General features: G+C 47.6%; 3 protein-coding genes across 6 annotated transcripts in view; 2 read left to right on the forward strand and 1 right to left on the reverse strand.

Annotated features, from left to right (window-relative positions):
• Positions 1-1,622: 1,622 nt before the first annotated feature.
• Positions 1,623-15,447, forward strand: Mv (lysosomal-trafficking regulator mauve). 4 transcript variants are annotated; one of them, XM_078181012.1, is made up of 25 exons: positions 1,623-1,690; positions 1,775-2,013; positions 2,915-3,000; positions 3,493-6,113; positions 6,190-6,255; positions 6,475-6,629; positions 6,720-6,961; positions 7,037-7,206; positions 7,274-7,792; positions 8,081-8,221; positions 8,296-8,605; positions 8,672-8,826; positions 8,898-9,119; positions 9,205-9,401; positions 9,485-9,934; positions 10,012-10,446; positions 10,513-10,713; positions 10,797-11,057; positions 11,120-13,726; positions 13,785-13,971; positions 14,030-14,194; positions 14,283-14,419; positions 14,495-14,557; positions 14,638-14,730; positions 14,798-14,933. In XM_078181012.1, exons 1-24 carry the CDS (start codon positions 1,633-1,635, stop codon positions 14,692-14,694), a joined length of 9,744 nt encoding a protein of 3,247 aa, XP_078037138.1. In that variant the 5' UTR covers positions 1,623-1,632; the 3' UTR covers positions 14,695-14,730; positions 14,798-14,933. The 4 variants fall into 4 exon arrangements, with proteins under 4 accessions (XP_078037138.1, XP_078037135.1, XP_078037136.1 ...); XM_078181009.1 differs by having other exon boundaries at positions 14,495-14,730; positions 14,798-15,447; XM_078181010.1 differs by having other exon boundaries at positions 9,238-9,401; positions 14,495-14,730; positions 14,798-15,447.
• A 266-nt stretch (positions 15,448-15,713) lies between these two features.
• LOC144470152 (ankyrin repeat domain-containing protein 49) lies at positions 15,714-16,875 on the reverse strand. The gene is made up of 3 exons (XM_078181023.1): positions 16,342-16,875; positions 16,113-16,273; positions 15,714-16,051 (listed from the first exon to the last, which is right to left on the reverse strand). The coding sequence occupies exons 1-3, from the start codon at positions 16,487-16,489 to the stop codon at positions 15,716-15,718; spliced, it is 645 nt and encodes a 214-aa protein (XP_078037149.1). The 5' UTR covers positions 16,490-16,875; the 3' UTR covers positions 15,714-15,715.
• The window catches only part of Rsph9 (Radial spoke head protein 9), a 30,996-nt gene continuing 24,540 nt past the window's right edge, over positions 16,654-23,109 (forward strand). Inside the window, exons 1-4 of the mRNA XM_078181026.1 lie at positions 16,654-16,880; positions 16,946-17,111; positions 17,206-17,494; positions 18,207-18,425. Of these exons, the coding sequence (XP_078037152.1) occupies positions 16,654-16,880; positions 16,946-17,111; positions 17,206-17,494; positions 18,207-18,298 (774 nt within the window). The 3' untranslated portion in view covers positions 18,299-18,425. The remainder of the gene's footprint in view (positions 16,881-16,945; positions 17,112-17,205; positions 17,495-18,206; positions 18,426-23,109) is intronic.

The raw sequence follows: 23,109 nt of genomic DNA on the forward strand, positions 1-23,109 counted from the left end.
CCGCTGGCCAACCGCGAAACAATACGGTGGTCGTCACATTCGGTGACAACCTTCGTTCAATTAAGAAGTCATTTGCAGAATTCCCCCAAAAAATTACAACTCTAAAGAACAATAGTTTAACACTAAACCTATCAAGCTGTATTAACATGTGCTGTATTATGAGAATGAGAAGGCTGCCACTTCAGGTGGCAGCGTTACCAATTAGTTAAACTGTCGTGGTTGTACACGGGGTTGTTGGCTAGCCGTCACATTTTTATCGTTGATTTCGTAACGATTAATCACGATATCCGACGAAATAATTATACAAGAAGTTTGCTCTCAGACTTCCAGATGGTTTATGTGATCATAGTCACGAATGCGACCAATTTGCCTACCTGTCTCGACACCCCCAGTAACAACTGTACCCCTGGTCCTATTACTCCGATTTCGACAGTCTTCTCTGTTGTCTCATGAATCATAAGAGCTTCCGTCGAGGAAGGAAGCGGATTGGAGGGCCGGATGCGAGCGGCGGGGGCTCGTCTGCCCCCTTCCTCCAGGGAATCCCGATGCCGAAGAGTCACCGCGATCAGCCGGCAGCCGAACTAGCAGTCGTTTACCACCGCGTGTTCCGTATCTCTCGGCGCTTGCGAGCGACTCGAATTGAGTCGGGAGTTTTCCTCGCCGTCAGCCAGTGCCCCTTGTTCCCAGCTGGTGATTACATGGCGTTGAGAACGACCTTCGTGTGTCGGGCCCTGTTCCCGCAGTTCACCCGTTGGTCCACCTCGTTTTTATCTTCGAGGAGTTAGGAAAGCCTAGGATCAATGACCACCGTTCTCGCGAGTCGCGGTAAAAAGTTCTGCTAGAAGACACGGTCATAAATCATTGTCGCTTGACCGGCACGATAGCCGATCACTCAAAGGGGTCGTGATCTCCCCGAGCAAACGAGCTCGCGGAAAGGAATATCTGCTGCGAGATAGGCGACCAGTATCCACCGAGGGCATTGACAGCGGTGGTCCTTTCCGGTGGACTAGGCTAGTTCGTGTTCGGCGATCACGAGAAATAAAGAAGTATCGTCGCTGTATTGCAGTGATAAAGCATTCGAGGAAGAACGGAGGTTGATAAGTCGGTAGACTCGAGCTTCCGAACACCAACGAACTGTGTCAGCTGATCCAATTAGAAGAAATTGTAGACCGATTAGAGCAATCAACTAAAAATTAACAACAAATATTTTACTACACAATACGCAAAATCCTCCGTCATCGACTGATAATTATTAGCTTGTTGCACTCGTGCAACCATGCATTCACACTTACCTTCTTACAACCACATTCATACAACCACAGTCATAGTCGACGACGGCGGTCGTAGTGATGCTTACGAGAGCCCGAGGTTACCGATCTTGTTTCTTTCTCTCTTGCTCCCTCCCTCCAGCTCTCGTGGGCTCTCCACTGCCTTGTGCTTCGCGGGTCGAGAAGCTTGCAGGCTTCCCGCGAACGCTGGAAACTGGTCTGCCGTGGACTCGTAGGGATGTTATGTAAGCTGCGTGCAGTTGATCGACAGAGACGCATGCACCAAGCGATCGCGTCGTGGTAACGCGAACTTGTTCGCGTTTCGCGTCCAAGAAGGAGGAGGCACAACGCCGTTACTGTGTGGATGCGGGAGCTAGTCGAAGCCGAGGAGATCCGACTCGGGGAGGATCGGCTAGCCATCTGTCAGTGACAAGGATCGCGTCCGAGCGTCTCAAAGATCACGGACGCGGTTGTCTCTACAAAGATCTCTCTCTGATCGTTTACAGGTGATCGGATTACGTGCGCCACCGGTGCTCCTCGCAACCTGTCCGAGGCCACCCTGTGCCCGTGGTTCACCTCCGACGAGCTGATGAGCTATGAAGAGGACACCAGACTGAGGACCGAGGATCGCGAGGAGGAAGACGACAAAGAGTACGAGGAACGTCTCGGTATGTCTTCGGCTTCCACCAACAGGCTGCAAATTTTCTGGGACCACTTCATCCATGCGGAACCGCAGAGTTACGAGGTACTCCGGCTTCTTCCAGTTCTTCTTCCCGTACTTTCTCTAATCCACGTTCTTCCAGACTCAGTTTCGCGTTGCGCGCACGTAACGTCACCTTTACCTTGGCATTCTTTCATCTCGACGTTTCTAATCGCGAAGATTTCCCGCTCGGTTCGCGCATCCTTTACCTGACTCCGTTTCGTAATCGTGATGAATCGTTCCAATACCCCCGCCATTAAGTGGCACTTTAGCCTCGCGCGACGCTGCATCGGGATGACATACAAGTCGCGCTCGATGGCAGCCAGCGTGCCGATACTTTGGCTGTAAGTAGCGAAACACAGGGCGCGTGATCTCCGTCTCGTGTAACGTAAACAGTATCGATTTCGCATTGCGCTGTTATGCGAGAGAACCGGCGAATATGAATTCGTGACCACTTCTAGTTTCTGAGTAGAATCGTTATCTAGGATCGTAGGCACGGAATTTACACCGAGATTTACTGCGTATTACCTAGGATCTACAATGGCTCTCCACAGGGTTCTTTCCTTTGTGAATCATGTGTTTATGGTCGGTTCACCGATCGATATTTGAAATTCGCAATTAAAAAAAATTCGAAATTAAAAACAATGTACAATAGTATCTGAGATTTAGTATTTTGAAGAATATATCAAAGATCAGCAACCTTGCTGCGTTGCGGTACTGTTGCGCAGCGCGGTTGCGGCGTGGTCTCAGTTGTTTGATTTATTTCATCATCCGGCTGATATCTCTATTTTGCCCGGCAGCCGAATTTCGGCGAGAGACCGGATTATTTATATACCTCACGATTGCGGTAATTAGTAGTTCGTTAACGTTATCAACCTGATAAAGCCGGCTTCGATTCGCGACGAATGACGCACGAGCGGTCAGTAATATATCTTCCTCATTTCAGAAATCATCCTGGCTGGACGTGTTCCTCTCCGAACTGCTCGCACAAGTTCGAGAAGGCCGCGACGTCAAAGATGCCCTATCGTTTTGGTAAGATCCGATCGGTCGATAACGAATGCGCGTATTCTGACACGATAGATCCCTGTCGATCGTGTTGGTGATACTTGAGTTCCCACAATATCGGGCGCGCATCCGATGAAACTAAAGGAGAAGGACTGACTATTTTTACGATTTAGTCACGAGCATCGGTAACCGCGGAGGGAAAATCTGATCCTGACACGCGATCTCCTTCGCGTTCAAATGTTGTCTCCGGCTCGCCGCGTGCGGTCACTTTCTCACACGTGCACTCGCCGCACAGATCACTTCTTCCCCAGAGAGAGAGATCGGTATGCGCACCCGAAATGTTCAGCGATTCCAAGCGGAAAACATTCTTCGTAGATACTGCATGTCCCACTGAAAATAGATTACACACAACGGATGAACAATAGGCGTATCTTGGCGATATATATGTGATAACGGCACCTTGTTTCCGATGGATAAGATTAGGATATATAAGACGTAGCATGGAAATACCCATTTCAGTTCTGTCGGCGGTGGTGGAGTCTCCACTCTGATTGCCTGCGAGCTGCTCTCGGACGTGCACGAGCTCTGCGCGAAGAGGGTTGATGGGAACGAGCTGGTCGACTTGAAGAAGTACTTGTCACAGGACCGTGGCTGGCGTTGCCTGGCGATCCTGCATCTGTTAGGAGTGAGAGGTCTCTCCTGTGGACGAGAACTGGTGGCACTGCTGGTGGCTCTATATCCGGTTGCCCTTCAGGAAGAAATCAACAAGGACGGAAAGAAGGATGAGAACAAGGGCCTTGGGAAACCTTTAAGGATTTGCGAGCCCAACCCATATTTGAAGTTCCACAGTAACGACGACACTGTCGACACTATAGTCATAGTTCCGCACGCGAAGCGCAAGCCGACCAGATCCAGCCGGAACGGCGCCTGCCACGAAGGCAATGCCGCGTCAAGGAGAAGAGCTGGTCGGAGGCAAAGCAGCGCAGCCAAGGTGCCGGTCTACCATAAACAGAGATCATTGTTTGGGACGTTCGAGACGCGGCGAAACACGCCGGAAACCGCCAGCAGCGAGTCCGAGCTACTGACGGACGGCGTGGATCAGTCGCGCTCACTTACCCTCAAGATACGCCTGAATCCCATGGACTTTGAGTATTTTACCTCGGTCGTCCGGGACGATGAAGACCAGAAGTGGCAAGCCGCTCTCTACGAGCTGCCGATCCGACCAGCGAAAAAGACGCCTCGGGATTATATCGATGACAAGATCAAAGCCGTCTTGGACGCTAGAATCAGTAACTTTGAGACCAGCCTGCTAATCATTCAGCTGTTGCAAGGCCTGAGGGACTACGACACCCCGGCGGAACAGACTCCGGCCGTACAGGTGCTGAAGTTTGCCTTGGATACTTTGTGGTCTCTTCAGTTTGGCATAGACGGAACTGGCTTGTCCGGGACCGACTGTGCAACTCTGAAAGCAGCAGCCGCGAGGCTTATGCTGACAGCGTTGGAACGCGTTCTGAGAGCCAACGAGCCTACCACCACTGTCATACACAATGGACTCCTGCCGATGACTCTGAGGCTGCTGGAGGACGCCTGCAGTAAGCCAGTGAACGTCTTCTCGCCGGAGGAGGGCTCGTTGTTGCAGGAGTTCATCTTTGCCACCATCTATGGGATCGTGACCTTCCTTTACTGTCTATTGGACCAGCATGGTGCCGCTGTGGAGAAGTTCTCGGACTTTCTCGAGCTGTTCCAGTTGTTCACAGAGAGCCAGGACGGCAAGCTCGTCGAGAGGACCATATTAGCGATCGTCGAGCTGCCAAGCGTTGACGTTGCCAAGTCGATAACTCGTGCTAGAAAAGTGATAGATGTGATAGGCGCGCTAGCCAGTGCCTTGAAGTCCGTGCGACGTGACATCTCGCACGCGGAGAACTGCAGCCGGTCGAAACACAAATCTTGCGTCAACAATGTTCCCAGTCATCATCACACCAACGTGTTCGGCACCACGTACGCGCAACCGATCGTCGGTGCTGTGAGCAAACAAGCCTGCTGTATCTCTTCTCTCTTCATGATTCTTACCAACCTTCTTAGAGAATCCCACACTTTCGCGAGCGAACTACAGGTGCGGATAATTGAGGTCTGCGCTTCAACAGGCACCTGTTGCTGTTTTCCGCCTAGGATACTCCTGTCTAACGTCTCATCCTTATTGAAGAGACGCGATCCAGCGACCTACTCACCGGCTGTCACACTCCTAGAGCGCACCTTCTTCAAAGAATTAGGTGCCTACTCCGAGTCCGACATCTGTCCCACCTGCGATAGATCGACCACCAGGTCATGGGACTTCCTGGAACTGTACAGTGATCTGCTGACCCCTGACGAGCCAAAGCTTTGTTATGTTATGATGGCTCATCTTCTCAAAATAGGACCCAGTTCAAGATTCCAAATTAGGCGCGAGCTGCTGAAATCCGTGTTCTATCCGACCTTCCTTAAAGCTAAGTCCTGCTACGTAGCCGACAAGAGCAACGCGGCTGCCAAGTTCCTCGTCCAGTCCTGTCTCTCTGCCATATCCTGCCTGATCGTTAACACCCAGATTTGCGAGTGGTTCACAGAAGCGAACGGGTTGGAGGAAGTGTTGACGTTACTATCGGACACCATCTTCACCAGAAGTGTGTACGCACTGCTGGAAGTCGTTGTCATCATTGAAATCTGGAGATCGAGTTCTGCGGTCTCGAGTCCTGTGACATTCGAGAGGTTCGCGCTAAATTCTCTTCTCAGATCTCTTCAGCATGAAACTGAAAAGCTACTGCGATCTCTAGAAGATCTGAACAGAATCGAACTTGGTCGAAGCGACAAAGAATCAGTCGTAGAACAGGGCGAAGCGGAGGAGGACCCCGTTAGCACGATCTCCTATTTTCCAGAAGTACAGGATCTTCCCGAGGCAACGGCAGCTACTTCGGTACCGGACAATGGTGTAGATCTGTACAGCAAGTTGAATCTGTATCTGGCGAGCGCCGTTTGGAGGGCCGTGGCCGGTGTTGCCCTCAGCAGTCCAAAGTTCCGACAGGAGCTGTCTGCGCATCCATTATCGGAGAAGTCCCTGCGGCTGTTTAGAATGTTGGCCGTGCGTATTTGCACGGACAGTATTATAGGTATGTTTCTGGAACGGACTAAGGCCAATGAAAGATGCTTTGATCTGGATTATTAGCGCCTTTGTCCCTGTTTCAGATACGAACAAATCTGCGCACAGACTCTTTGAGGCTTTGCTGACGTGCTGCCTAACGTCCCCGTTGTGTAAGTAGCGTTTTATATAACGAGTTTAATGAATCACAAATACGTTCCTGCCATGCGTAGCTTGGCACGTCGAACGCAGCTGTGGATTAAAATCCCAATAAACAGTTCATAGAACGTTCAACACCTGATAACTCCATCCTCCCCTCCTGGCAGAATCGCGGTGCAGCAATTTATTTGTCAGAATTTTACGGTAATACAGAGGTGTGTTTTGCAATGCAGGTGGTCGCGACGTGGTCATGGAGCTGAGAAAATCGCTAATCGAGATGGGTGTTCAGTTGCGCCGGGGATTGGCTGTGATTGTTGAGGCCTTGCTCAAAATTTCGTTGTTAAAGCCTGCCCAAGAAGAAACTATACCGCAATACACGCGGCACAGAGTGTGTTACTTTCTACGTATTCACTACGATAATTATCAGACCTTCTAAATACAGCTTGTTGCAATCGAACAATCTTACTACCTGCTACAGCTGCCAACCATGACAATGGACGCGATGCCGGATTGCGTCGCAGATGACAGCAGCACTGGTGAATATATAACTGCGGACGACGGGTATGAAGCTGATATCGAAATACCCGGTAGGAGTCCTCGTGCCAACACCATCAAAAGAGGTAACTCCCATGGGCCAATGGTTGAGCCCAGAGGGAACGCAAACGCACATCCCGCTCTGTGTTCCTTAGCAGTCGACCTGTTGATCCATTTCAGTGAACAGTGAGTGTTTGAACGCTTTTAACCAAGACCTGAAATTGACAGATAAAGATTTAACACCATCTGTTACTTACGCAGAGGTTTGGATGACGAAAGGGGAGCCATCATAACAGCAGGGTTGAGAAAGGTCGCTGCCACTTGCAGAGAAAGTGCCTCTAGTTGCGCTACTCTGGCGGGTTCTGGGGTGATCACGAAGTTGTTGGCCGGTTTTCGGGACATATTCACCAGCAGAGATGCCAAATACCAAGGTATCATTGACGTAGGAGTGAGGTTTGTTCTCATTGTTAATCGTGAATGTTGCTCAACTCGTTTCAGACTTGCGACACGCCGTGCTGGAGGTGTTCACTTTGTTAGCGACACAGTCGATTTCGCCATCTGAGCTGGTCGTCTATCTCTCCCTGTTCAAAGTCGACACAGCTCCTCTTTTATCGCTGCTCGAGTCACTTTTCCACCTGGTGGTGGTTGCTCGACCACAGCCGAACTTTATTCTATCCTTCCCCGTGCTGGCTGAAACAAAGATATCGTTGAAAACCCAGCCGGAGGAGCATAAGAATCTGGAGAAGGCAGAAAATCTCGTGAGGAACTTCCGGGAAAGACACCTCGCATCCGGTGTCTGTAGTCCATGGTCCGTTCACGCATCCTGTTTACCGATTGGTCCTGAACTTGCTTGGCCAGTCTGGTTGCACGGCTGTTCGGTATCCATGTGGTTGAGGGTCGAGAGGGGATCGGTTGCATCTGGAAAAGCGGCGGTGATCAGCTCGTCGCCTTTACTGGATTCGGATAACGAAAGCTTGTCCGATTGGGGCATCCTATCTGATAACTGGAGCCGCGAAGGTTGGTTAAGTAATGATCGTTTATTCATTTTACTAATCCTTACACCCCTATTCCCTGATTTCCCGTATATACCGTAGACATCAGATTGCAATCTACTGGGGGTACTCTAACATTTTTATGGCCCGTCATAGATGGCAACTAGGCGTACGTATACGGGAAATCATGGAGGTCCATCTTCGCATCTAATGAATTAACATAGAATAAACCTCGAATAACATCTATCCATACATGTGCAATAAGTGGGATGTTTTTCTATTTAATGCATTCTTTCTGAATTATCGTGGAAAGACCAAACGATGTCTGATATTTTCTCGGGTACGTCAGTCGTAGCAGGTTCGACATCACCACCCACACCAACGTCAATCATACATTTGATGTCGATCGGATTCGAATCTCTGGTTCTCGAGACCTGGTTAGATCTGCGATCAGGTAACAACGCGATTCAAACCATCATAGATCATTGTAGAAGTATTTTATTCATTGATCATTTTTCGATCCTCCAGATAACCTGATCTTACGATTAACACGACCAGATGACAAGACGAATCGAACGGTCTCGGAGACATCCTTACCGGGTTTGCTTTCTTCTGGTCGATGGCACCATTTAGCACTCAATGTTAAGGATACTGTTTTAAACAAACGTTGCGCGGCAATGGACGTGTCCCTTTGGTTAGACGGTTGGAAAGGCATGAACGCGCTGCTGCCGTTCGACGGACTGTTAGTGAGAAAACCAGGAACTACGTGCGTTTTGTTGGGTCAGATCGGGTCCAGCAATATCGGCGCCTGGTATCTCAGCAACTTGATGGTGTTCAGGTAACTATCATCGCATAACTATGTTATCGGGTATCTTAAATACTTAGCAAACGTAATTGTGCACAGATGCCCAGTGTTTACGAAAGAAAGAGCCTTGTACTTAGCAAACCTTGGGCCTAACTACACTAACCTTGCCGAATGTATATTAAACACTGAAAAGCCAGATTTCGCGCCATTGATCGCGTCTGGAGCATTGGACGGAGTCCGAGAAATTCGATTTGGTAAGCAACTTGATTTCTCCGATTCGATGCCAAAGTTCATTCATTAATCGTCTTATCCATGGTTTACACAGAAGGCGGCAAGTTCGATGCGAACCGCAGGAAGTCTTATGGGGGCACCTACTTGAGACACGCAGTGGAGACCAAGGTGTCCGATACGAAGATCGACTGGGACGCGGTAATGGACGCCACGAACTCTCACCTGAGTGAACTGCAAAACAACTTGTTGCTTAGCTACGAGGCTCAGAATCCGAACATCGTGCATCTGTATCCCCAAGCTATCGCCAATCCGGCTGGTAGGTGTTATGGCTTATGTATGCATGAATCTCCTAGAGGCAGTTGTTAGTTTTAAGCATATAAATATCGTGTACTCGTTTCTAGCCGTGGTAAGAAATCTATTTCCGGGTCAACCAGGTTTCAGGGTTGTCTCCGCGCCGGAACACAGGGTGTCGCAACAGCCGCCATTGTCTGTGTCGCCTATCCTCTCCGTACGGTTGGAATGCCAACAGTACAGAGGACTGATACCCGCGGCCATCCTGGTAGGCGGCGTGCCTATATTCCTCTACCTGTTTGCTAGAGTAAATACAAAAATCTAAATAATTTGTTAATTAAGAAGTTTCTTGCTAACCTAATTCTGATGCATAATCATGCCTATTCGTAGGTCGTCGAGCTGAACTCCACCGAGGAGGAACAAGCGTTGGCGCTCTCGATAGTCCTGCACTTAATACGAAACGATTCCGAACTATTGAATCAGTACCGTGCAGAAGGCGGAACATCGTTAATTCTACGGGTTCTGGAATCACCACGATGCCACGCGGGTAGACAGATGTTGAAAGCAATGTTAGACGCAGCTTGCGATAGCTCAATCTTAATCAAAGATATCAGCAGTGGTAATCATGTGATCTCGCAAAACTGTGAGGCTGTTATCACTGATCCTGAACTAATCAAAGGTGTGCTTACTGCCTGGAGAACATGGGCAAGATATGACGCCTTGAACTTGCTGCTGCAGGCATTGCTCCTGTTGCTGAGGGACCAGCACTCACAGCGTGAGTTCAACGCGTCGCAGTTAAACAGGGTCGAGATCGTCGACACGATCCTGACGCTGTGCAAGGTAATTTCGAGTTTCAACTTTCTCTTTGATGAATTGAACCTGTTCCAAGTATAGGCGTTCATGTTCTAACTTTCCAGGAACATTTTTTGTACGAGGAATTGGGCGCTGTAATCGATTCCAGGACGGCAACTGCGGTCGTAGAGTTGATTAGAGCTTTGATGGGAGCACCACCGGAATTTGCTCACCTGGTGGCTATCACAGACTTCTTGGTCCTTGTTCATCAGGCTTCGGAAACTTATATTACCCATTCGAGACACAACATTTACTTCTTGTTACCATCACTTGGCCAGAAGGAGCTAGTCAAGGTCACGAATATAGCGACCAATAGTTCATCGGAGGAGTCAATTGGGACCTTGGAGAACAGTAAATTGAACAAAGGCTTAACGAACGCGCAGATCCAAAAAAACAAGGTGCCAAAAAGGAAGGAACGTCGGAACGGTTCGTCCCAGGATACTAGCGCTGGAGAAGACTCCGGCATTGCGGCCAGTGATGGCTCCAATCCCCTTAGCAACGTAATATTTTGTTCTTCTATTTTCTTTTGAGCTATTAACAAATTTTTATCGGGAGATTTTACACAGGAGAAACAGGCGACGTGGACAGATGAGAAGAAAATTTGTCAAGGTTTGGTTTGCGAAGGTCTTTTGTTGTTACTTCGGGATGCGGTTCGAGTTCTACCTGACAGTCAAGTTGGCTCAGTGTTGAAACATGTTTTGAGGGCCGAACTGCTGCTGGTGTTGGCCAATAACCCCGATGCTAGAGTTCGCACGGCGCTGATCAAGGTACCCTAAGAACCGTAATGAATTTCTAATGACTGTACCATATCGAAAAGTATGTATGCAATATAACAACGATCTTTTTGCAGGTGGTGCAGATTTACTTGCAACGTGCCAGCGACGAAGAAGTGAACAAATTCATCAAGCAGAAATATTTCATGCATTTGGCTAATCAGATAGCATTGTATCCTGGCAGCGAGCCGCTAGTCGTGGCTCTAGAAAACCTAGTCTTAACAGGACCAACAGTCGCAGCGATGCCACCACTGATGGCCATCATCGCCAAGGCGTCAGCCAGTGAGCCGAATGTGGCCAGACCAGCGGTGTCATTCATCACCGACGTGATTGCAAAAGTAAGTTGGCAAAGATCTGAAGTTACCCGACGCTAAAGTAAAAGATTTTACTTTCGGTTTAGAATCCAAATTCTCTACGAATGCTACTCGAACAAGGATTAATCGAGTCGCTGGTACAAGCGTTGGTTGGTAGCGCCCACAAGGGCGGCTCGGCATCCCTGAACCGGGACATCATAGTGTTACTAGTGGCTGTTGCGTCGAAATTGTTGGAGTCCCCGGGTAGTCATCAGATGCAGGCAATTCTTGGTCTTCATCTGATCCTAAACCACATGGAGTTGAAAGAGAAATCGCATTGCACGAAGACCAAGAACTGCGTATCTGTGGTGAGGGACGCGCAAGTCGCCCTCTTCGACGGCGAGCTAGACATTTTAATGGCCAAAGTCTCGAATCAGTCAGGCTTTCGATTGCGAAGCACCGCGTCGTATCTAGCTTCGGCATCGCATATCGCTTCGGTGTTCACGACATCTAGCGAACAGAGCGATCATGGCTCCAGATCCTCCAGCTTCACAAGTTTGCATGCACAGTCGACAATGACAACGATGCGAGAGCCGGGTAAAGGAGAGCTTCTGGACAGGTTTCGCATCGTCTTAACTCGCGCAGTTGAATTCATCTCGGCAGCAGATGAATCACCGTCCGCTAATGAACTTCAATTAACCAAGAGGCTGTTCTCGATCCTGTTGCACGGCCTGTGCAATCCTCTTGAGAAGCGGAACCACTGGAGTAGCGGTTGGTCGGCTCGACACGCCCTCAGAAAGTACACGGCGAAGATAATGGTGTGGCTGCTTGCTCCCCATCAGAGTAACAACACAAGGGTATTCGCTGTAAGATCGCTGATGGAGGAGCCGAAGACACGTGACGTGCTATCCTCACTATTAGAAGTCCATCCGCAAGTGGAGCAGAAGTTCACCGTATTTTTCTGGGATCTGCTGCAAAGATGGGACGAGATGCCCAGCGCCGATATGAGAATTTGCGCCGAGTTCAGGGAGGCCTTGAAGATATGGAACCTGGCAAAGGGTATAGAGCAGGCCAGCCCTAGTGTTTGGAACGAGGAGCTAGCACTGCTTAGACGTGAGTTGATGAGAGACCGAGACATTTGGATCGATAGCAACCTGCCAGCGATACAGAGAATCGGCCATAGCTTCGACTTGGTCGGGAAATTGTTAATGGAGAGTGCGATGACAATCACACGGACAGTCGTCGACGAACAAAACCAAGAACGGAAAGTATTAATGGAAAGACTGAAGCATTCGAGAGCGATGGAGGCACAGGCGGTCGCCAAGTGGAGAGATCTAGCAAGACGTTTAACACACGAAAGAGCCGCCTGGCACTTTGAGAAAAGTTATCCAAGAAGCTGGGAGCTCGACCCCACTGAAGGACCAGCCAGAGTAAGAATTCGGCTGCAACGCTGCCATCTAAACATCGACAAGAGATTCTTCATGGCTGATCACCAGGATAAACTACAAGCAGCTAAAATTGAAGCCCCGTTATCTTATTTATTCATGACTGATCGCCAAGACGCGAATGCCTCGGCACTAATCGAGCGACTACATACCAGTGAAAGGATACGCAAGATGTCTCAGGCGAAAGTGGTTACACCTAGAGCTGAGATGGCCGGCGAGGTCCTGATCGGCGAGACTTGTCTCTACTTCGTACCTGACAACCCTGATGTACCCTTGCACACCGACATAGCTCTAGGAGGTCTCGACCTAGCGATGGTAGGCGGAACAGCCTGGCGTCTCGAAGACATCCGAGAACTACACCGGAGGAGGTATCAGTTGCAAGAGAGGGCCATTGAGATATTCTTGATCACCGGCAGAACTTATCTTCTGGCTTTCAACTCATCGAAGCAACGGGACGAGTTTGCAAACGAGTTGAACGCTTGCAATCTGCCTAGACGAGTACCCGGCGATGACCTCAACGAAGCTATTACACTTTGGCGAAGCGGAGCGTTGACCAACTGGGAATATATCACTTGCCTGAACAAGCTGGCTGGTCGCTCTTACAACGACTTGATGCAATATCCTGTATTCCCATTTGTCCTGGCTGATTACACAAGCGAGAAGATCGATCTGAACAAACCGAAAATTTATCGGAATTTCAGCCGGCCTATGGCTGTGCAGGATAAGAAGAACGAGCAGCATTACATCAATAACTATAACTATTTGAAGCAAGCGTTGTCAGAGGGACTAAATCTGATCGCGTTAAATCAAGAACCGTTTCATTACGGATCACATTACAGCAATTCTGGCACAGTGCTGCACTTTCTTGTAAGATTACCACCATTCACCAGCATGTTCCTCTGCTATCAAGATGACAACTTCGACATCCCCGATCGGACGTTCCATGCATTGGCCACCACCTGGAGACTAACCAGTTGTGATTCCACCACTGACGTAAAGGAATTGATACCCGAATTCTTTTACCTACCGGAGTTTCTTTTAAATTACGAGGGATTCAATTTTGGAGTCCGACAAAATGGCAGTAGGGTAGGCGACGTTGAGCTGCCTAAGTGGTGCGGTGGAGACGCCAGGCTGTTCGTTCTCGCTCACAGAGCAGCATTAGAGGCAGACCTTGTCAGAGAGGTGTTGCCCTATTGGATAGATCTTGTCTTCGGTTTCAGGCAGACCGGTAAACCAGCCGTCGAGGCTATAAATGTATTCCACCCTGCGGTAAGTTTTCTGATAAATCAAAATACAAGGTGCAAAGCTCATAGATCAACGCTTTCAGACTTATTACGGATTCAACGTTGAACAAATAGCAGATCCTTTGGAGCGTCGAGCGTGGGAAACTATGGTGCGCACTTATGGTCAAACGCCAGCGCAATTGTTTACGTCTGCTCACCTGTTGCCAATCCAAAACATTGGGAACACCATTATGCATACGTCTTTGCCACAAGTTATCGAGGGTGTCGATGGTAAGCTCCAAATGTTCGATCCTTTATTGTAGTGCTCATTTTTGTAAAATAATTGCAGGTATTAAATGGGGAAACTATGTGGGCGCGCCCGGAAATGAACCGGTTCTTTGCTGGAAGCATAAACATAGGGCACCACTAGCAAGTTTGGTTCCTTTAATGACGGGGGACGTCTTCGGATTGCCCAGTTATACCACCCTTCTACTCGGTTACACGAAAGAGAAAAGTATATCGTATTTCGATAATCGATAAAACGATCATGATTTAGCTCTCTAAAGGAAATGTTTGTAATATTTTTCAAAATCTTTGTGCAGGTGCAAGCATGTTAAGCGGGACATCTGTCCTAGGAGCTGCCCTGGTATCGTGGAGCGGCACGGATGGTATCGCAAGACTGAAATGTAAAAAGGAACAACCACCGAGACCTTTGATCAAATCGTCAGGCCTCGACCCGGTAAACGATTTGCAATTGAAGATGATATCTATTCGGTTCCTATCGGATCTTGTAACATCAACGTATTTCGTCTAGATCACTATACTAGGATCAGCGCCAGATTGTGGACAATTATGGGCAGGCCACCTATCCGGCAAGGTAACGGTTTATACGTACACCGTCGTTCCAGGAAAAATTGACTTTAGTTCCACGCCACCATGCGTCCTTTTGGCACACAGGAGCAGAATCACGACAATATCGCTTTCACGAGCGTTCAGTATATCGGTTACTGGTGATGCGAGCGGAGTCATAGTTATCTGGGACTTGAACAGGTACCCACATACTACATACACATTCTATGAAAAATCCTACTACTACATGTGAAAATTTCTTTTCTAGTTTGACCTATGTAAGGTCAATATCCTGCGAGGAAAATTATCCTATTCGTTTGCTTGGGATCAGTGAGACCCTCGGTGATATTGCAGTCACTTACGAGACCAGCAAGACGGCAGAGAACGCGTCTTCGAGCCAGTCAGAATTGAAAGTATTCACCATAAATGCTAGACCGGTCGGTTCCGTTTTGTCTAGGAGAAAGATCACATCCCTTTGCTATAGTAACGCTCCTGAAGGAGTGTCCGTGAACGTTATCGCGACAGGATTAGTTAACGGTGTGATAAGATTGTGGAGCAGTTGGGACTTGAGATTAGTAAGGGAAATTCTGAATGGTATCAAGGGCTGTGGAGCGGTGATCGCAATCGCATGGGCGCTGGATCAACATCATTTGTATGCGGTCACGGAGGATTCGACAGTTTTGATATGGGAGGGGTCCAAACGCCTGAGCAACGGTACCCCGAAGTTCGTTAACTTAACTTCCCTCTAATGTAAATAAACGAAACCAAAATGCCTTTCGAAATCATCAACGAAACGAACGTATTGAACACGTTCATGTTCGTATTTTTATAATCGATTTACCGTCTCATTTCTAGCCACAGAACAAAAGAATGACACGTTCAAGTATTATTTTATCGAAATGTTCACTAGGATGTTGCTTTTTCTCGTTATATTTCTAGTAACGCATTCACATCAACGTTTTTATATTTTGTTGTATCAGAGCATATATTTCACATAATTAGGAGGTATATGTTTTCTTATTGACGTATTTGTATACAGAGCAGTGGTAAACCAAACATATACACTCACATCGAATTGTTACACATCCATAGATTTTTTATGTTCATAACATTGCAACATTTATATATATGTAAAGATATTAAGAAAATTTATAAAATATGAAATCAGAATCAATATGAACCTACTTTAAATTACGTTTAAACAGTCCTCGATAATCTCAAACATTGGGTAGTATTTTCCTGTTCGCCTAGCAATTTGTTCTGCAGTATCTTGGCCAGAATTTACCAACTTGGGATTTGTATCTGGATGTAGAAGTAAAAGTTGCAATGCCTGAGAATTATGAGAGCTTGCGCATACTAAATGCAAAGGAGTTTGATCCCCTGCACTTTTAGCATTAATGTCTGCTCCGTTTGCAATTAGGACTGCAGCACATTCCACATTATTCCAACAACAAGCCGAATGCAGTGGTTCCCAATTGTCCATAGTTTTAGAACTTGTACTCGCGCCGGCTTGTAGTAGGTACTGTAAATAAAACATGAAAAATTAAAAACAGATGTTACGAACCATAAAAGAAAATACGTACCTCCACAATATCTACATGACCAGCGTAGGAAGCTCTATGTAAAGGAGTGTAACCATCCTTATCCCTGCACTCCAACAAGTGTTTGTTTTTTGCTATTAATTTTCTCAGGTTGTCGAGGTTACCATTCTCGGCAGCTTCAAGAACACTTTTCTCATCGGGGTCTAAAAGTAAAGAGCAGTCACTCGTTGTGAAAACAAATACGACGGTTGACAATATTTTCATACCTAACCTTTTGCATTCCGCTCAGCCTCTATTCCGTCATCGTCGTCATCCCAAGCGCTGACTTGCATGCGTTCGCTTCGAGGCATGTTCAACATATAATCGCGAACCTCTGCTATAGATGCTAAATTGTCACTTTCTTCATCGGACGATGACATTTTAATTCTTGTAAGAAATCGAACGGATATACACTAACTTTTTACACCGACCGTCTATGCGCATTTGCTGTAAGAAACTGTTATACCCGAGAGATATTTCTTATTCTCGTTTGTTTTGCAAACTGTCACAACAAAGTTATTGACACTTCCATATTTCTTGAAAAATGGATTGCATCAAGTTGTTGGAGAGTTTGGATATCCAAGGCTATGCTGGCATTTGCATTAGTACCGAGCATTCGCAATTGCTACAAAATTCGTTGACGATACTTCAGAAAGAGAATCATTTTCGGAAATGTTACTACTGGGGCAAAATCTATGGGACTCGGAACGATTATCATATCGCTTATGGATTTAAGAGGGATTGTATGGACGGGCAAATGTATTATTATAGGTAAGAAAATGTCACAGCGGTTCTCAATTTGCAGTCGTTTTTAAACGAACATTTCTTTAATTCAGCATTGACGGTTTCGATTGGTTTCTTTTACCCAACGCGGACAAATGTGCCCAATTTTTAACTCCCCTCGCAATTAACAAATTCGAAGGTGATCCATCGATAGTTACAAACGTTTATAACGTGAATCCTCCATTCCCGCCAAACGAGGATCCGAAGAAGTATTATGAAGTAAGGTGGCGCCACTGTTTATGTTAACATGTTTTCAAACTTGAAAAAAGAAGGTACTGTTCAGAAAGTCAACGGAGTTTGATGTGTACACTAGGGCCCTATACCGAAAGAATTAAAAGAAGAAGACAGGCTAGCAGCTACGGTGTATTTTATTCGAGAAGACGCTGCGGTGATTCCACGTGGTGCATGGTTCAAATGTTCCAACGGCGACGTAATTGAAAATCCAAGTTTCGAAGGACTCGATTCTGGAGATTGTACTTACTTGAAGTCCTTTCTGCATGCGCGTCTTCCGCAACAAAAATGGAACACCAATTTGTTGACCAGGCCTGATTATAACTACGCAGTGGATTTTTTGGATACCATCGATCTGGACGTTCCGCAAGGTATCGTGTAACGGCAATATAATACGAGGTATCAGTTTAAACACTTGCTTGTTCGGTATTGCATGTTTTCACAGAATGCTGGAGCCTACAATTACTGCACGAAAAGAACATGGTATTATTGCATAGCCTGTATTGGCCCGGCATGGTTTTCTATCATAAAATAAGCAGCCCGCATTACGGGTTTCTCTATTTCGGGCACGGGAAAAAGAATATGGACGTGGTGTTTATGGTTTAAGGATAATCCCCGCGAAAATAACCTAAGGCCTCCTGGATCCTGGATAACATTTATTATTCGTTGGGTGGGCTGTATTACGTTCTATTAAATAGCGCGGGAGGGAGAGGGCGGGGGAATCCTTAACCACGCTTTCCTTTCGTAGGTCAAAGGACTGACATTTCGGCAATTTCTACGTCGTATCATGTTTTGTTATTAATCATTGACTGTGACTTATGCAATAGTACGCCGTACTTTGGATAATTGAAACTGAATCATTTGACTGTTAATTTTACAATTTATTTCCTATGCAATAAAAGAATTGTCGATTAAAAAACTTGCAATAGATTATCGTAGATTAATCGTATTATTGTTTGTTTTTACTTCCATTAACTACGCGGTCGTTAACTATGCTATTCGTTGAAGTAATGATCGCAGTTTTATCATTCTTACAGCAAATTGCAATAAACATTTTTTCTAATCGATATTTCATGCGTGCAGGACGTAAAGCCCGCAGAAGAATTTGCGACTGTTGTGAATCCGGCTTGTCGGCAGCGAATCTGTTGTCGGAGAATCGCGCGAGATGGCAGTAGGGTTGCGCCGGTGGACGATGAATTTGAACGCACAAGCGCAGTGACCGGCGTACTCGAGTGAAGTGTTGTTGCAAGTGCTTGGGATCCGTATTCCGACGCAATTCTTCAGGATATATCGGCGTTAACGGTGAGTCGAACCCACTCCATCTTTTCCAGCGTTCTTTCTTCGCCGATCGATCGTTTAAACGACCATCGGATCACTGTACTTTGCCTGTTAATTCGATAATTTTATAACGGCGTATCGCCGGGTGACGCCGGCTTCGCGAGAACGTATTTCCTAGCACGTGGATCCTAGCGGTGCCTGGACGAACGTTTCAGGCCCCCGTTTCGATTGTTCTCGGTTTTTGGTTCGACACCAAAGGAGAATATTCGGTGTTCAAATCGTCGAGATCCGCGATTCCGTTCTTTTTCCGTTTGCTCGTTGACAGGCAGGCGGCGTCAAGATTTCGGCTTCTACACGAATTGCGGGTCACCTGACGTTGCCGAATTCTTTGCGTTCGTTTCTTTTTCGGCGAGTCAACGGCGAGCCGCATGCAATCGATACAAGGCCGATGTCCGATCGATGCAAACGACTCTCCAAGATGGATGTATGCTAAAACGCGGATTTTCAGCGAGACGAAAATCGTTTCGGTTACCGTTGTAACGGTCGCGAAGAGTTAGGTTACAAGCCGCCCCTGTAGCACATGCATCGAAAGAATGCAATTCGATGATTCGTTGTTAAAAATCGCTCGTAGAGAATCATCGATGTGCTCCCACAGTTTCATTTCCATTTCGTTCTATCGCGACGATGCGATTCAAGGTTAGCCGGGTTAAAGGGAGGGGTCACTAGTTCGCCGTTATTGGGCAACATTTTCCCCTAGCCAGTGAACGCGAGAACTGCGGTTCCTTTTTTTTTTCTTCCGACTCGAAAAATCTGAACACTGCCGGAGGATCTTGTTCAAACTGGAAAATCTCGTGAACCGATAATCCATGCTCGATGCTGAAAATCTTTACAAGCGTGTAGCATACGTAGATTTCGGTCGCGTTTCGGGGCAATTTCGGGGCAGCCGAGTTTAGCGCATGCGCGATGTATGGAAAACCATAAAACCGAAATTTGCATGAATCCGCAATCCGCTAATGAACGAAACAGAAACCGGGCTATATCCCTACCTCGTTCGCGGTTTCTATCTGAATCCAATGTTCGTGCCCCTATTTCCGACACTCTATCGAATTAATCGGTCCCGGTCACTCTGGTGCATCGTGTTCGAATCTGCTGATTAGACTAGTTCGTGTAACGGTTATTTAACCCGCAATAGGCTTCCCGTTTTTTAACGTTAAACCCGGCGCGCTGCCCAAGCTGATATTTCTTTTAAAGTTATTAAAACCAGAAGGACTCTTAGGTCAATAAAAGACAATCCCATTAAATTCGATTCTATAATTCTTACAAAACAATACACACATATTAGTCCGCGTTCAGAACTTCAGCGTTGAACGTAAATATTAGGATAACTGTTCTCATTCTCTGGCGAGAAAAATATGTAAAAACTTTTTCGATTGAGACAAGTACTTGGGCGCGCAGAGTTTCTCGAGATTTCACCGTGAAAAAGCGGAACAACAGGGTTACGGCGGTCGTAACTTTCTATCCGGCACGATCGCGCAGTCGAATTTTCGTTTCTATTTGGAAAGGGAAAGAGAGAAAAGCATTCGCTGGAACGAAAAGCTGGCGTGAAGGCGGCCTTAGCGATCCCCGTGGATCACGGCCGGCTAGACGGAAAATCTCTGGCGTTAATCCTTCGGTTTGAACGACCACGTATCCCTAACTCGCGGGTGCTCGTGTTCTGCCATTTTCGAGGCGACCCTGCGGTTTTGAAAGCGTTCGGTTTCAGCGTGGCCTGTTCCGTTTCTCTCCTCTTCTCTCCTCTCGGACACGCCGAGATTTATTCTCAGTGCGACGGGGAAATCAATGACGGAGCCGATAACTTTCCCTCTTCCTCTCCGTTCCTCTCGCGCGGATAGAAAACCCTCCCGGCTCTCTTTTATCTGATTCATATGCACAACCGTACATGTGCAATCGTGTAGTCAATTCCGAGCACGGATTCTGAGTTCCGGTTCCTATTCAAACGGTGTATCCTCTCTCTCTCTCTCTCTCTCTCTCTCTCTCTCTCTCTTACTCTTACTCTTACTCTTACTCTCTCGCTCTTTCTCCATTCGACTGCCGTCTTTCTCCTATTCGCCTTCATCGAACACTCGAACACCATCGTCCCCAGGACATACATACATACTTACCGTTCCGTGGCCCGATAGCTTCTTAGGAGGCCATTCGAATCGCCGATTCCTCGAAAGAACCGTTTCCGTCGAACATTAACCTGTTTCCATCCGAGGACCCGCCGTCGCGTCGATAAAATGAGAAGAGACGTCCCGTCTGCGAGAACCGGGACGGCTAAAATTAATATTAGGTCATCACGTCGACCGTTACACTTCTTCTCGTCCCAAAATCTGCAGTCGAAGCACCTCGAGCCCGTTTCTCGTTTGAAATTTACGACAACGTTAGGGGGACTATTCAATTCGCGAAACGCACTTCCTTCGGGAATTTTTTCGTTCGTAGACGATGCAATATAAATTAGATAGTGTTTCTACACAACAATTTTTCTTCGAGAGTTTTCCATTAGTTCACAGTTGAACGTAATATCGTAAAGCTTTTCCGCGAATCTTTTTCGTCAGGCTGGTGAATGAATTTTCGTTAGACTTGCGAACTGTAACTGGATCGAAGACACAATTCCGAAACGATTGGGACCTAAAGAGATATGGTTAGGGCGATAGTAGTGCAATAAACTTGCTGTCCCCGATTGTAAACGGCGCGCGGACTGAGCTCCTAAAATCTGAAACGATCGAACGGTCGACCGGCGTTCCCCTGTTCCTGGAAAATTGAAACGGTGTCAGTCGCCGTTGAGATCGGTTTGGAAATCGGATGGAAAGGAAGTTGTTCGCTGCAGGCGACGTTCGCGGGATCGAGCTTGGGTTATCGACCTCGGTGCTCGGTCTTCCGGTTCGCTTTGTCGCTCTTTTTTAATACTGTACGCTGTACGACGATCGCGGCGTAACGGGACCTAGAGTAAACCGTAAAAACCTCGTGAAAACGTCATGGCATTGACTTTCTTTGTTCCGACTGCGCGAGCCTCGAGCCGAGCCGATTTAAGACAGAGAGGGGGTGGGAGAGGGAGAAAGAGAGAGGGGGCGTAATTTTGCTCGTCAGCGCCGGTTTCGCTCTAAGCCGATCGCGAGCAAGCAATTAGGAACCAGATACGTGTCAAACACGGCCTCTCGAATGACTCATTAACGTTGGAATCGGGCCGAGTGTGCCGCCTTCCTTCCTTCGGGCCGTTACGATCGCATTATCGATCACTCGACCCGATCCTATCGGTGCCCAGCAATTCTCAACCGGCCTTACGCACGCGTTTCCCCGTCGAAACGGAATGTCGCTCGAGTGCGGTTAATTGGTCGTAACTGGTTCGGTTCTAATTTTCTCGGTGCGCACAAATTTTGGAGACGTACCTGAAACCTGTCGAAGACCCGTATCAATCGGTCTCGTAATTTCGTTACAGAAAAAGCACGGAATCGGCTTAAAATATAACCACCCCTTTAGCGGCTCACTTACAAGAGTACGCTTAATCGTATACGGTCAACGTAATTTTCCTTCTATCCGTGTGGAAAAATTTGACGACTCCGGACGAAACCTACTCGAATCCGTTGCGGCAAAGTCCCACAGCAATTCGTTCTGCAGTTCCGTTGCGGAAAAATCGCGAAATCAGCCTAAAATAGAATCGGCGTTTCGCCCCGGTAAGTTATAGAGTGCTACAAATGCATAAAATCCAGGGTCTAATTGCGGGCTAAAAACGATCATTTGTTGCAGCGGCCGGTGTGCCGCGAGTGTATTGAAAAAAGCCGCGGAGACAGGCCGCAATTAGCGTGTCGGTTGCTCGTTGGCTCGAGTTATAATGACCGTGCGTGTTTTGCTGGGGGATCTCGGGAGGGATGTCCGAGTCGCGCGAGCCTTCCCGCGAGTTTTTCCTTCGGCGCGGGAACCTTCTCGCGTGTTTTTCTTTCGGGCCGAATCGCCGGGGCGGATTCTAATTTGCGAGGAAAACTGTTGCCGATCCGCGGAAGAGAGGCGGTGCGCGTGTGGTGGTCAGTGGTTCTCAAGGGAGACGGTTCCGTGGCAATTAGGTCGCGCTGGGAACGCGGAACGTGATGAAGGGCCGTGAGGCGTGAGAACCGTCCGTTTAAGGCGCGAGAACTGGTTCTGGGTTGATCGCGGGCATCTTCTTCCCAAGGCCCTCTCCTCTCCTCTCCTCTTCTCGATGTTAAACACGGCAGAGATGTTACGAGCTCCTTTCGACTGGCTGAAATTAAACGTCGGGGACAAGGAGCCGAGGAGACCGCCTTTTCTCGGGCCTCTGCCTTCGCCGGTTCCAAACGCGCGCTCCTCCTCGGGCCTCTCTTACCTTCTCTTACCCTTCTCGTACCTACCTCTTGTCTTTTCTTACCTTCTCTTGCCTCCTATGTACACCTCCGGCCCTCCCGCGGCCACCCCAGCTCCTCCTTTTTCTCAATTTGCTTTCTTTCTTCGCCGTCTTCTTCCTCTTCTTGTTCCACGGTTGCCTACCTGGTCAAACGTTACGAAACGTTTCGCCCCGATCGTTTTAGATCCGAGCTGGAATTTCATCGATCGGAGAAAAAAAATCCACGAGAATTACGAAAAACGAGATGCCAATACTGTCGCCCGTACCGCCGCAACGATCGACTCGTTCTCCTCCAATTTTTTTGCGAAATTT

This window comes from Augochlora pura, chromosome 5 (assembly GCF_028453695.1).
Source record: "Augochlora pura isolate Apur16 chromosome 5, APUR_v2.2.1, whole genome shotgun sequence".
Classification (NCBI taxonomy): domain Eukaryota; kingdom Metazoa; phylum Arthropoda; class Insecta; order Hymenoptera; family Halictidae; genus Augochlora; species Augochlora pura.

What these genes read in the sequence shown, in the direction of transcription:
- Mv (XM_078181009.1), top strand. Translation starts at nt 1,633, where the DNA reads ATGCGGGAGCTAGTCGAAGCCGAGGAGATCCGACTCGGGGAGGATCGG. An exon ending in CTGCCTAACGTCCCCGTTGT is followed by an intron (nt 6,256 to 6,474) that starts GTAAGTAGCGTT and finishes TTTGCAATGCAG; the next exon opens with GTGGTCGCGACGTGGTCATG. An exon ending in TAAATGTATTCCACCCTGCG is followed by an intron (nt 13,727 to 13,784) that starts GTAAGTTTTCTG and finishes CAACGCTTTCAG; the next exon opens with ACTTATTACGGATTCAACGT.
- LOC144470152 (XM_078181023.1), bottom strand. Translation starts at nt 16,489, where the DNA reads ATGTCATCGTCCGATGAAGAAAGTGACAATTTAGCATCTATAGCAGAG. An exon ending in GGCTGAGCGGAATGCAAAAG is followed by an intron (nt 16,274 to 16,341) that starts GTTAGGTATGAA and finishes CTTTACTTTTAG; the next exon opens with ACCCCGATGAGAAAAGTGTT. An exon ending in GTCATGTAGATATTGTGGAG is followed by an intron (nt 16,052 to 16,112) that starts GTACGTATTTTC and finishes TTTTATTTACAG; the next exon opens with TACCTACTACAAGCCGGCGC.